Raw genomic sequence first — 13,774 nt, 5'->3', positions numbered from 1 at the left:
TTCAATTTTTTTTTTTAATTTTTATTATTTTCAAAATTTTATTATAAATCAAATTTAATTTTGAAAATTTGAAAATTATGGAACTTAAATTCAAAATTAAAAAGACATGTTATATATTTTTAGTTTAAAGGTTAAATTTGTAATTAAAAAATAAATTATTGATATGTATTTTTTTTTATTGAGCTTGAAAATTAAAATTGCGTATGATTATTTGTTAAAAAATTTACTATATATATTCTCGACCAAAATGTTAAAAAATTGAATATCCTCGGTCATATATTAAACTCAAAAAACATATTGAATTTGTAATGGCTCAGATCCACCGCTAGCGGATATTGTCTTCTTTGGGCTTTTCCTGTCGGGCTTCCTCTCAAGGCTTTAAAACGCGGGAAGGTTGCCACACCCTTGCTGATTTGTTCTTCTCCCCAACCAAGGTGGGACATCACAATCCACTCCCCCTTTTGGGGCCAGCGTCCTCGCTGACGCTCTTTCCTTCCTCTAATCGATGTGGGACTGCCCCCAAATCCACCCCCTTTGGGCCCGAGCGCCCTTATTGGCACACTGCCTCATGTCTACCCCCTTCGGGGAACTGTGAGAAGGCTGGCAAATCGTCTAGTGTCTGGCTCTGATATTTGCTAGCGGTGGATCTGGGCCGTTACAGAATTAGAATTTTATTTATAGTTCTCGTTAATCTAATTATTCACGAGCCCCACAATTATTTTTATTAACTTTACAACTTTTACACCGTTTGTCTCATGCATTGACGGCATCTATTAACTTTTCATTAATTACTTTACAGCTTTTATTCTCTTTTATTTATCGTATCAATAAAGTTTATTCGCTAAAATGAGTATGGTCCAATGATAATTAGTCTACTGTCGTTAAGTAACTGCTAACTATCAATGTCATTACTACTCATAGTCAACATCGCAGTAGAAGTCATTGTCACCATCACACCCGCTATCACTAGGGGTGCTAGATAATATATTATAAGAAAATATCAATCCAACCCCGATGTTGAAGTCATTGTCACCATCACACCCGCTATCACTAGGGGTGCTAGATAATATATTATAAGAAAATATCANAAAAGTTATATGCCGCTAAAGAATATCGTTAAAGGAGAATTATGAATTCCCACGTCAGTTGGAGAGGGGAACGAAATATTTCTTATAAACGTGTGGAAAACTCTTCCTAGTAGACGTGTTTTAAAACAATTAGGCTGACGACGATACGTAATGAACAAAAATGGACAATATCGGCTAGAAGTGAGCTCGGGGTATTACAAATGGCGTTGGAGGCAGACATCGGGTGGTGTGCCACGATGTTGGGGCCCCAACAGGGGTGGATTGTGAGATCATGTTGAAGAGGGGAACCCCACATTGATTGACGGTGATATCTAACAGGTCAGAACTAACATAACCTAAATATATTTTCACAAATTTAAATACGTAATTAAAAAATTAGAAAAGGGTAAATATTGGTAAATTAGGCCATTTGTGAAAATTGGGCTTCGCACGTGCCATCAACGCAGTGCATCAATGATACTGAAGCTGAGAAACCGCCACAAGGTTCTCTGATTTCGATCTTCTCCGCCGGCGATTCACCATCTCAGAGTTCGAGCTCAGAGAGAAGAGAATGAAATTAGCTCCGAAAGTAATATTTCTCATCAGAGATTCCGAGGGTTTCGCCTCAGCCATTTCCGGTGCTCTTCGCCCCAACCCTCCTTTCACGGTTTCCACGCGGTTGGCTCATTTTCCCTATGTTTATTTTTTCCGCATTGAATTCAGTGATTATTTGTCTAACAGATAAAATTTGGCTTGATTTTGGTACAGAGATGAATGCTTCGAGTTCTCCCTGGAGAAGTATGGAATCAAAGACCACAAGGCCTCCGGGAGCGTCATTCACTATCTCGATGATAAGGGAATCTATCTGGTACTTAAGGAGTGATAGTGAGTTATGTTTGTTTATGATTTTTAGACTTCTCTCGGTTTCCGATAAAAAAATTTGGAGCTGTCGTTCTTGAAAAATGGCTCGAAGTTTTTTTGGTGAGAATGTCAGTGTTAAACATGTTATGAACTAGCTATGCAACTTCGAATTTCTTGTTAGATCATCTCAGCCGGTGAAGTGGACATATTGTGGTTCTTTCGTAGTGTGGAATTCTTGTATGAAATAAATAACGACGTGATTAAATATGGCAATATATGTTCATCATGTCATTAGAAGACTTATTGATTAAAACAATGAAATAGATGGTGACATGTTCAAATATGAATGGGAGTGGGATGTAGCACCTAGAGTACTGTAAAGCTAAACGTTTCCCTTTTTGATCACCATTTGGTTGTTGCGATATGATACCGATCGATACATCCGCGTGGATCATTGGCATCATCCATCCAATTCCTCAAAGCAATAAGAAAGGCCTCCTTTATGGGATAAGAACAGAGTCCCTTGGCAGAGCATGTATCTATACTTTGTTTTGAGGTCTATGGATAAAGAGGTGTAATAGGATTTTTAGGGGTGTGGAGAGACCTTCGAGTGAAGTTAGGGAAATTATGCTCGTTTATACTTCGTCATGGGCATTGGTCCGTTTGTTGTTTTGTAATTCTCGGTTAGGTCTTGTTAGATTGGAGTCCTTTTCTTAGTTAGTGTTGCACTTCTTGATGGTGGGGCTAGTTCTTTTTTAGGGGTGTGTACCATGAAATGAAAGTTGGTTTGTCATTTTTATAGTGTAACTCGGACGGGACTGCGCTCGTCTTTATTAGTTAGAAGGAAGAAAATAGGATGAACACACCCAACTCAACAAAGTTGGTTTAGGGTGAGTGCAATCTCGATGCCAAGGGAGGAGAGGTCATCAGTCCCTATTAAAACAGTAGCTTACTCAACTGCATAGGCATGATCGAGGTGAGACGTGAGATAGCAACTTGTAAGAAATTCTCTAGGTATCCTTGGGCACTACAGCAATTGCGGGGAAGTTATTACTTTCTTCTAGAAATAGAGGATGTGAGTGATCTCACGAGGCACACAATACTTTCCTTGCTCAATACTGCTCGAACTAGCTATGTTTCGAGTCTAAATTAGGCATCAAAAAGGATTTGACTGGCACCATATCAATGCTTAGTTACTCTTTGATGTAAAATCATCCGATCTTCCACTTCTCTCCTATACTTATTAATCTGTTTGGCGATGAAATTCACATTTGTGTATTATGAAGTGAAGGCTTTATAAGAACTCAAAGAAATATTGATAAGACATTAGGATTTTATCGTTTTGGCGATCAACGGTGTAGGACTATTCTTTATGTATTTAGCCACTGCATCACAGCATTGTTCTTGAAGGAATGTCTGCATTTCTTGGTGTAGCAGTTCCAGCCCAAGTCTATTTTTATAAGAAAAATTGTCAGATGCTTTTATTGAACCAGTAGGTCAGGATCAGCTGGCTGACATATTCCTTTGCTTTCTAACACGACATGCACCAGTTAAGGAGCTAGGTTAAATTGTGAAGTGTGAGTTGAGGCTTAGGCACGTGATCAATGGTGAGACGAGGAAAAATGTGATAAAACGCAGTTCCGTGCACACTATTTCAGGTTGGATTTAGTCATTAGCCTATCTAGGCTCATTGGAATGACATAAAGCTTGCGGTGGACTCTGTATCAGAAGGAAAACAGAGTTTTCTACATCTTGAAATGTTAGAATTCTTTTTTGTGGCACGTTCGGGTCTCTCTTCACGGGGTTTAAAATCTACTTTTTGTTACCTTTGAGTAGGTTGATTGAGGTATTACTAGATTGAGTCTCAGTTGGAAATTGAACAGTGAACTGAATTGATTCAGTTTTGCAACTGAGGATTATTGTTAGATATGTTCGGGAAGGTGCGAAAATGGTATTACTGTTTTTTAACGCCGTTTTTTTATATGCCTTGATCATGAGCATATATCTTCCAAGCTCCAGAAGATTTGTATCAAACATTTACTTGTCTTGAGGTTTCAGAGTATAGAATGTGGTCTTTTGCAACTTCCGGTGTAATAACAGCATTTTACTTGTTTCGTCAGCTGATCTGCTTCTACACATGAACTTAACTAGAAATTTTACTTGGTGAATTATTTCTTTTCTCCTTTTCACCAATTGTTTTGCTTTAATTTTCAGGTTTCAGTGTTGATCTTACAAAGTTACGATCCTCCAGTCTTGGCATGTGCTCTAAATGAAGTTCTTTCACATATAGCAGGAGAAAGTTCACCCTCTTCTTCAAAACCCGCTATTGTAGTCCCATTTGTTATTGCATCCTCGAAGCTCAAGTGGGAGAACAAAACTCTCACTAAAACTGATCAGTCTGTTCTTCTGCACGGTACTGCGATGGGTCCAGAAACCGATATTTCTCGAACGTTGATTGCCAAAGTCCAGGAACTGCCATCGACTTCACAGATCTATTGCGAACAACTGGCCTGTTTATTTCACTTGATTCGCTTCTCGAACATTCCTGCTTTTTTCCTGGTTGGACGTACCGGTCGTATTCTTTCCAATCAAGCTGCAGGAGAAGAGATTCAGGTGAGTATTCAATCAATCATTTTATATTCTTGCCATTCCTAGTAGTTTCTTACACAAAGTTAGCCATGATATAATCCAAATTCAAGCATGAAAGGAGTTTTTCTATTCAAAGCACCAGAACTGACTTTAGGGAGAACTGACTTTAGGGAGAACTGACTTTAGGGAGGACTTGATGTAACGACCCAGATCTACCGCTAGCAGATATTGTCCTCTTTGGGCTTTTCCTTTCGGGCTTCCCCTTTCGGGCTTCTCCTCAAGGCTTTAAAACGCGTCTCCTAGGGGAAGGTTTCTACACCCTTGTAAAGGGTGATTTGTTCTCCTCCCCAACCAATGTGGGGCATCACACTTGATTTTTGCTTCTTCCAAAAATACTTGCAAGTTACTCAGAATCGTCTAAAAATACTTGATTAGTGCGTCGTGTGCCGTTGGGACTGCTGGTTGATTCGAGTTCTCTGCATTGTTGCTTTTCAAATCTCAGGTTTTTTTTTACAGATTCTCTGTGGTTTCTTGTCCAGATAATGAGGGAAATGGGTGAGCTTTTAGCAAGCTCATTGCCACTCAGCTTCTCAAGGGAAGAAATCGTTTGGAATCCAAAAGAAACATCAAAAGATGTCCAGGAGCCATGGCGTGCATTATATGGCTGATGGTATGGTTCATCTGCTTACAAATACAATGACTAAGAACTTTGTTCTTGTTTATATAGCAACCAATTTCTTTTATCTTTGAATTTGCTTTCAAAGCAAATGTTCTTCGATTGGCTAACATGGAGGCAATAGTGAAGAATGAACGAAGGTAGAGGGAAGAAGAAGGATGATCTTGAGTTTTTTTTTTTTTTTTTTTTTTTTTTTTTTTTTTTTTTTTNTTTAGGATATAGTTTCAATTTGATCTTGGAGTTTGAGATTAGTTCCTATTCAGCCTTTATAGTTTATTCCTACTCATAATTTGTCACTTTTTATTATTGACACTTTCTATCTTATTGACGTTTTTTAGTTAACGATATCATGGTTTTAGGTCGAGTAAAAAGAAAAACCTAAAGAGGGATCGAGTAAAAAAATTATATGCTAAATTATCCCTAAAAAAATTTGCTATTTGATTTTAAAATATGCTTATTCTTTCAATCTAATCAATCACGTATTGATCGTTGCGTGATTAATAGATTGTGATGTCCCACATTGGTTGGGGAGGAGAACAAACCACCATTTAGTTGCGTGATTAATAGATTGTGATGTCCCACATTGGTTGGGGAGGAGAACAAACCACCATTTATAAGAATGTGGAAACCTTTTCCTAGCAGACGCGTTTTGAAGCCTTGAGGGGAAGCCCAAACGGGAAAGCCCAAAGAGGACAATATCTGCTAGTGATGGGCCTGGGTTCTTACATAGATGAACCACTAGCCTGATAGGAAGGGCATTAGAGGTGTTCCGTGGAGATTCTCGAAATAAATTATTTTTGAGATATTTTGAAAAAAATGAATTTTTTAGTCTTTTTCTTATTTCTTAGTCTAATTATTTTTGTAAAAATTAAAGCTAAATTACTGATTAACTGTTTCTTTAAGGAAAAAAATGCTAAATTATAGAAAATTCTTATAAATTATGAGTATTGTTAAAAAAAATACCTTTGTCCATTAAAAAAAATTCTTACCTTTAATTTTTTTTATTAGAAAATCAACAAATATTTTCATTGAAAAATACATTTGGCATTTATTTATTTATTTTTAAAATAGAAATTATGGGTTTTTTTTTTTTTTTTTTTTTTTTTTTTTTTTTTTTTTTTTTTTTTTTTTTTTTTTTTTNTTTAATTTTAAATTTAATGGATATTTTTTATACATTTTTAAAATCTGTATTTAAACATTTTGAAATCTCTCCACTTGCCCGCGCAGACAATGTCACTCCCAAATTTCTTCAATCGTCTTCCTATTCTCTCATCTCCGGCGGTTCAATTCCGATCAAAACTCCGTTTACTGCTCGGAATCTCATGAACTCTTACCGCTGAATTCCGAAACCTCTCTCACCCATTGAGCTCTGTAATTTCACCTTCCTCCAATGGCTTCCAAGGAACCCGAAGAAGCCGCCAACACCACTGAGGAAGAAACTCTGGCCTTCAAGAAGAAACGGGCCCGACGCGTGAGCTTTGCCGACGTTGAGATCACTTCCGTCCATATCTTCAACCGTGACGAGGACTACGAGACCCCTCCTGAGACCCAAGCCACTCCCGAGGCTGCTACTCCGGATAATGAGGTCCTGGGGTTCTTCAGGGACTTGGTTGATAGCGATGATTCTCGCGAATCTTCGCCTAATTTGGATGATGATGTTCTTGGGCAGAGGAGATCGTTTTTGAGGCCACTTGGATCGCCGTCGCCCCGGAGCATTTCTGCCGGCTCTGCAACCTCCAATGATGGCACGTTTTTCTGTTTCTTTCTCTCTTCGTTTTCTCTAGCATTTTGTTTGGTCGGTTTTGCGATTTGATTGCTCTCGAGAAATGGAGTTTTGAAGATATCATTTCTTTCATGGTTAATTATTTTTTTAAAGTAACAATTTATGAAGGTTAGTTACCCTAAAACATTCACCCAATTCACTATTGCAGATGACAATTTTTTTGGACCTGTATCATCGAGTTTCATTAAATCCAGGCGGCTGTCTGATTCTGCTGCCTCTGATAATAATAACGATGTTACAATGGATTCAAAATCATTTTCAATGCATTTTCGTAGCCTTGCTGGGTCAGACTCGGGGGCGGATCTTAGGACTCCCACAGCATTTCGGCTTGCATTTGAAGATAGAACACGGACCCAGAACACCATGCCTACTAACCCCGACAGTTTTATGACTCTAACGATGGCTGACAAGCTGATTTCTCCATCTTTGCAGTCTGATGATGTGGTAAGAAGTAAAGATTCTAATGCAATGAGTATCGTGGGAGAGGACCCCCATAAATTTGATTATGGGAGATTATCTCCATCTTTAGATGCACTTTTGACTGAAGGAAGCAGGGATCTCTCTGCTGTTTCCGTGGATGAAAAATTGTCCAATCAGATTGAGACTCGTGAAGTTGATCAGATTGGACAACACAACTCTGATGAGGAAATTTCTGAGGGAAACGAAAAAGAAAATGTTAGTATGATATTTTGTGCTTAGCAGACTTACCTTACTATTATCTAAGGATTGTTCTCACAATTTAAACTTAGTTTTTGTTCGGTATAGACTGGATGATCCTAATATCTAGCAATTTTCTGCATGCACCACACGGCTCAAGTATTTAATTTTCTTACTGTAATTGAAGATTTTCCATGTGTTTTGCTAGTTTTGCACAAGTAGGGGTGAATATATTTGTCCATTTTTTTTTCCAGGGAAGCAAAGAATACACCAAACATGCAGTTGAGGGAACTATACTCAATAATGGCACGCCCCATAAAGTTTTTCGATCCAATGGTTTGTTGCAAGGAAATTTGTCAGATGGAGGCGTTAATGAGAATTTTCTGATGGACGAAAGGCTCGAGACTCAAAATAACATTGACTATAAGCTGAAAGATGTATCTACACTGAATAGATCCTTACCTGTGGAATGGAAAACATCCTTTGCTACTTTCAATTCACCTTCATTTGCCGCTCTTATGACTCCTAACTCAAAGCTGTCAGATTATAGAATGAGTACAGGAAGCATGAAGCTTGGCAAGGATCTGTCGTCCAAGCAGAAAATTGTTTCCAAGTTCAGACTTCCAGAACCTTCACCATGTGTTTCAAGTATTAAAGAAGGAACTGACAGATTGAAATCCAGACTATCAAGTTATTTAGTTAACTTGAGTGGTCGACCTGATCGTTTCAAGGATCTCAAATGCAAATACACAGACATTCCTGTTGTGCGTTTAGAAGAACGACTTTCTAGAGTGAATGAAAATGGTGAATGTCAAAGTTCATTTAGCATTGGTGGTAGTGTAGTCGAAAATTCAAAAGACTTCCTTAGGTTGAGGCAGAGTGAAGAGCCAAAATGTGTAACTGAGGTTGGAGAAACACCAGGCTCTATGGCTCTGGCAAACATTTCCCGCTTGCAACCTAGTCAGCCAGCTATAGAAGCGAAGTCACCCGCTCATGTTACTTGGTCTGTGAAAAAGGATATTACTCCACGTATGACGAAGTCAGAAGATCGTTTATCGGGGTCATCTACTAGTAATAAAATTGATGCCTTGTCAACAGACCTTAAACCTGATGACAAAGAACAGAATAACTCAACTATTATACATGATACACCTGTTTCATCTCCTTTGAAAAGTTCGGTTGTGAGATTATTAGGAGCCACTGAATGTTTGACTAGTTGCTTTGGTGAACTGAAGCAGTGTGACCAACAAGTCAAGCATGTTAGTGATCGTCTGATGCTAGGTGGAGCTGCTGACAATTCAAGTTCATTTCAATCCAAAAGTGGAGCTGTGTCAACTTCACCGTTCAAAGGTTCGTCTTTGGTGGATGCGGCTGCTTATGGAGTTAACCTTTCACATTTGCAGGATAATTCTGAAACCTTCAGCAATTTGAAACTTTCTTCAATAGATGGGAACATACAAAATTCTCGATTGGCAAGTCCGGCTAAGAGATCCAATGTTGGTGTTGTTTCACCACAGCTTCAGAAGGCTTGGACAAGTGGATTATCCCCTCTGCAGGTTCTCTTTCCTTTTCGTTAGCAAAATTTATGAATTAATTATGTATATAGTCGGATACAGCCCCAAGTTCGAGTGAAAATCTCCTTTGAAAGTTACCTTATCGGTAGTCAACTTTCTACTCAAATCTAATGTGCATAGTTATCTTTCTTAATCGGGTTTTCAGTTTATGCAAATAATTTATTGCCATCTTTAATGGCTGTTCTCTCCATCTTTGAAAGTTCATATTGAGTTTGTTTTTTTCTTATTTTATTATTTTTTAACCTTAGAGTCCCTTCAATGGAATGCCAAACTACAGTCCCAGAAGGATAATTTCAACCCAGACATCGTCTGGCAAAAAAGAGACCGATATTGTCATCTCTAGTAAGTCAACTCCGAGTCCCTTCAGGAACAAACAATGTCAGAGTTCTGCAAGGAAAAGGCCATTTCAAAGTTCCTTCAGGGATGATCCTTGTGCAGAAACAGAAGATGATGGGACCTTAATGAGCAAAGTTTTGGCTTCTCCAACATCCAGTTTTGGTGGACATACTAATCATGATTATGATCAAGCTAGCCAAATATTGGTGAATTCTTCAAGGAAGGCCAATCACAATCTTTCTGGGAGCAAGAGAAGAAACATTGACATGGTTCCTCTTGATGGAGATCACGATGACCATGGCATAATAGCAAGGATTCAGCAAAGCCCGAAACTTAATCATAGTGGAGGTCGTAATTCAGACTCATCGTTAGAAGAGTCCAATCAAATGAGCAATGGAAGCAAGATGATTGAGGTCGATAAATGTAGAACACATATGCATTGGACAGATGTAAGCTGACTGTCTTTTTGGTTGATAAGATTACTTGTCTGCTAACCACATCTGATGACAGTCATAGAGATTTCTTGTTCTTCTTGTGTTGAATTCGTGAACTTTTAACTTGCATTATCGTCTTGCAGATGCCAATAACTTTTTTAGCCGATATAAAAGATTTGCTACCCTCATCAATCAACAAATTGAACTTGAAAGCAGTATATTTTCCCTGATTTCTTACCCCTCTCTCTCTCTTCATTTACATGTTAAATTATATTAAATTAAATTATGCCGTGGTCTTCATTACCTAATACTGTTTTTTTTATTTTTTATTTTTTTTATGCAGATTGAAACGCTTGAGGATACTTTGATTCACCTTTTGAAGATTAAAGAATACGAACTGCTGTGTTCTGAAATCCAGTCTCAGGTTTTGAATATTGAAATGAGCTCATACTTTGATATGCTGTTATACATAACTACTGTGGAGGTTGGTGGAAGCTTTGGCATATTAACATTGGTTTTGTTTCATATGTAGAAAGTAACGGAGAATCTTGGAGCAATGCGTAAAAGGTAATTTGAGAAGTACATCTGCTTGTATAAACCATTTTTTTATGTGAATTTCTTATATTCTCAAGAATTGGTTCAATGATTGTTTTCAAAACTCATAAGTTGATGCTATCACAGAGCTGTGGAAGCTAGATCGTTGATGTATAAAGTAGCATACCAAAGAGCAAAGCTTCAGTTGGTGTATGCAAAGCGAGATAACTACCTGGTATCGTTTTTTTTTTTTTTTTTTTTTTTTTTTAAATTTTTAGTTTATGAATAAGTTTTAACCGCTGAGCACACTTCCATGCAGAATAGAGCACAGTCATTGAACTCTCATATTGAGGATTTTCAAATACTGAAGATGAACTATGACCGCCTCACGGAATGTGGTTCAAAGAGTGGTCAAGTTGATGACAGAAATAGCCTTTCATGCTCAATTGATTCTGAGGTCAGGGATGAGGTTTGTGAATCGCGATTCCCTATAAATGCCCTATTAATGGAATCACTGGAAAAGGAGTTTCAAGGTCTCAACATTAGGCAGATGTTTTAAACTTGTGTTATGTTGTATATACTCTAGATTTGTAGCCTTGGTATTCTCTCTCTAGTCACCACCCTCAGTTTCGTGTGTAATTATATGGTTCACACACTTAACTTCTGAACTAGTGCTCGAGTATGTGGTGTTTCTGTGAATTATCTTCTAGATGAATGATGCAAGTGAATTTGCTTCGTGCAGGCCTCCTATGATAGAGCCAGCACAATAAAGCAAGAATTTGAATCTTTGGATGGGAAGATAAACACATTAAGTAAATATTTTTCAACATACTGTAAGTTGAAAGGAGTACCTATTTCAACTGACATACTTGAATCAGTTATTGATCATCTAAGGAAGAGAAAGCTCTGCAGGTCTATTTATCAGGATTTGCAGGTTTCTATATTTACTATTCTTTTTTATTTAAGACCATAATTTCATGAATGTCTGTGATGTAGTTTTATTAAACATTATATATATGATTTTGATCAGATGTGGAAAGTAGATGATTTTGAGAAAAAGAATGATCATTACACCATACTTCTCAACTACCTTAATTATGCCTGCCAAAGGTTTGATTTATTTATTTTTGTTTCTGTTTATTTATGTTTTGTTTATGAGCAATTACCGATGGATGATCTCAGTTAAACTCTACGTCTCTTCATTGCGTTTCTAATCTATAGGATTACAATTAAAGATCCACTCCCGAGTGTAACCATTTTAACTACATTGAATGATACCCATATTGAGAAGGTACATAATGAAACCTTTTATTTTCTCAACAGACTTTTACCTATTTCTCTTCAATTTCGTTTTACTTTGTTTTTCTCCACCAGAACTTTCCAGAAATGAATGCTTGCAGTGCATTTGCTTTTGTGTTAAATGTTGATAAGACGAGGAAATGTAATTCCTCAAGGCATTTGTCCAAAGAAACTCAAGTGAGTAAATTCATCCTGCTTGACTAGCCTATCTCTTTATGACTCATTCCAACCTTTTTCCCTTCCGTTGTTCTTTTGTGTATCTACGGTTCTTGTTTCTATTTCAAGTGTTTATAATCCTATCAGTTTCACTTGATTACCGCAGCTTCTTTCAATGAAAACAAAGGTTACTGTACCTAGCATTTGAGTATTTATCCAGAGTACATACATGCTAGACTTTTTACTATGTTATTGGTTTAGATTGTCAACTCCATATTCATTAATGTTGATGCATTATGCTGATTCTTGCAATGCTTTAATTCTATCTTTTTACCATACAGATGATGAGTTCTTTTCTACACAACCTGCTGGATGTGATTGAGGAGATGCAGATAGCCCAGATAGAGATTTCAAATCTCATCCTAATAAGATTCTACTCTCCTTCAGGTCATGAATATTTTCATCACAACCATGCACGATCTTGGTTTGCTTGTACTTGATGACCCACATGCATGATCTTCACTAATCAGTGTTTTTTCCATACAATGTTTCATTTCAAAACACTTCTCCAAAAAATAGTATTAATGTACTTGAAGCAGGTGCAGCTCCATGGTATCTTTGTAGTGCTTGCTATTGGTGATGTCTGCTTATTTTTGGTCCTCCAATTGACGTTGTCTGCATGAATAAGCTATAAAAGTTTCGTGACCACAAATTATTTTCCCTTGTGGGAACTTGAAAACCTAACTTCTTTTTTGCTGTTCTAATATTTACAGACGAGCAGCTTGATTTGCAACTTAGTTTCATTGACTTCCAAAGTGGCAAGAAAGTAAATCTGGATCTGGACGTATCAGATTTGAGTCGGTAAGCTACAATTTTATCTTTCTATAATTTCTACCGTCTTGCTCATCTGAATTGTCTAATTATCTGGCCTAATATTTAACTCGCAAGTAATATTATTTATCACTGATTATCTTTATAGCATTTTTATTGTCATTCTAGTTGCTAATATAATTCTCCATTTCAATCTTGTTGTAACCCATGCATTACATAAATTTATTGTTTGGAATTGGATGGGTCGTGAATGTGATTTATATATCAATATTGAAATTGTCATAATGATTTATTGCTCAATCTCTTGGCAGAGGGATTTACCCTTCTGAAGTTCTTCCACATAAGGTTGAGTCTCTTGCTTCTACTCAGTACACACTCTCAGAGTCACTGTTAAATGACATTAGAACTGCAGTTGGGAATTTAGATGCTGGATACTCGAGGATTTTAGGAGTTTGTAGATGTGTTTCAGAGGTTGTACAACGGTCATCAAACCGACAATAGCGTATTCTCAGTATTTCTACATGCTTCTGGTAGTTCCACAATGATGGTAAAATTTAGTCTTGTCAGGTATTTCCCCTCGAAAATACACGGAGGAATTGTAATTTTGACTGACACGTTGGATAAGTTCCATCATGATGTCTGTATGTAGCTGTTGCTTGCTATTTGACCAAATACATCTAAACTTTGAATCAGATCAACAATGATAAAGATTGAGATTATCAGTCTTAGTTTCATGACTTGTCACTTTCGTTTCTGTTAAGAGCGTCTAATCTAAAAGTTGAATGCCATCCATGGATGTTGGAATAATGAATTGCAGGAGGATCAAGTTGGAGCTACACCACAAGGTTAAAGCAACCAGTGCACAGGCTTCATCAAGCATTATCATTCAAAATTAGGTAACATCTCACGGACTATTAAAGTGTAATGTAATGATAGAATAGGTTGGGTTCTTAGGTCATGGAGTTCTGCAATCGAAT

At 37.3% G+C, this 13,774-nt stretch overlaps 2 protein-coding genes across 5 annotated transcripts; both read left to right on the top strand.

Moving 5' to 3' along the window:
• The first annotated feature begins 1,517 nt into the window (after nt 1-1,517).
• LOC111792394 lies at nt 1,518-13,534 on the top strand. Of its 4 annotated transcripts, XM_023673809.1 has the most exons (21): nt 1,518-1,745; nt 1,836-1,935; nt 4,143-4,541; nt 5,057-5,187; nt 6,421-6,938; nt 7,125-7,651; nt 7,888-9,189; nt 9,456-9,549; nt 9,646-9,992; nt 10,121-10,192; nt 10,321-10,401; nt 10,510-10,544; nt 10,659-10,746; nt 10,831-10,980; nt 11,254-11,445; nt 11,542-11,621; nt 11,733-11,802; nt 11,886-11,987; nt 12,308-12,413; nt 12,740-12,827; nt 13,109-13,534. In XM_023673809.1, the coding sequence occupies exons 5-21, from the start codon at nt 6,584-6,586 to the stop codon at nt 13,296-13,298; spliced, it is 3,879 nt and encodes a 1,292-aa protein (XP_023529577.1). In that variant the 5' UTR covers nt 1,518-1,745; nt 1,836-1,935; nt 4,143-4,541; nt 5,057-5,187; nt 6,421-6,583; the 3' UTR covers nt 13,299-13,534. The 4 variants fall into 4 exon arrangements, with proteins under 4 accessions (XP_023529577.1, XP_023529575.1, XP_023529576.1 ...); XM_023673807.1 differs by having other exon boundaries at nt 9,456-9,992; XM_023673808.1 differs by having other exon boundaries at nt 5,034-5,187; nt 9,456-9,992.
• Nucleotides 1,639-5,076, top strand: LOC111792913. Its single transcript, XM_023674538.1, has 4 exons — nt 1,639-1,745; nt 1,836-1,935; nt 4,143-4,541; nt 5,020-5,076. The coding sequence occupies exons 1-4, from the start codon at nt 1,639-1,641 to the stop codon at nt 5,074-5,076; spliced, it is 663 nt and encodes a 220-aa protein (XP_023530306.1).
• Nucleotides 13,535-13,774: the final 240 nt, after the last annotated feature.

The sequence above is a fragment of the Cucurbita pepo genome, chromosome LG04 (genome assembly GCF_002806865.2).
Source record: "Cucurbita pepo subsp. pepo cultivar mu-cu-16 chromosome LG04, ASM280686v2, whole genome shotgun sequence".
Classification (NCBI taxonomy): domain Eukaryota; kingdom Viridiplantae; phylum Streptophyta; class Magnoliopsida; order Cucurbitales; family Cucurbitaceae; genus Cucurbita; species Cucurbita pepo.
Note: the sequence above shows the minus strand (reverse complement) of the source record. Positions and strands in the feature narration are given on the sequence as shown.

Coding starts and splice junctions, on each gene's coding strand:
- LOC111792913 (XM_023674538.1), top strand. CDS start 1,639: ATGAAATTAGCTCCGAAAGTAATATTTCTCATCAGAGATTCCGAGGGT. Junction 1,936..4,142: donor ATGATAAGGGAATCTATCTG/GTACTTAAGGAG, acceptor TTTAATTTTCAG/GTTTCAGTGTTGATCTTACA. Junction 4,542..5,019: donor CTGCAGGAGAAGAGATTCAG/GTGAGTATTCAA, acceptor TTCAAATCTCAG/GTTTTTTTTTACAGATTCTC.
- LOC111792394 (XM_023673807.1), top strand. CDS start 6,584: ATGGCTTCCAAGGAACCCGAAGAAGCCGCCAACACCACTGAGGAAGAA. Junction 10,402..10,509: donor GTTCTGAAATCCAGTCTCAG/GTTTTGAATATT, acceptor TTTCATATGTAG/AAAGTAACGGAGAATCTTGG. Junction 11,622..11,732: donor CTTAATTATGCCTGCCAAAG/GTTTGATTTATT, acceptor TCTAATCTATAG/GATTACAATTAAAGATCCAC.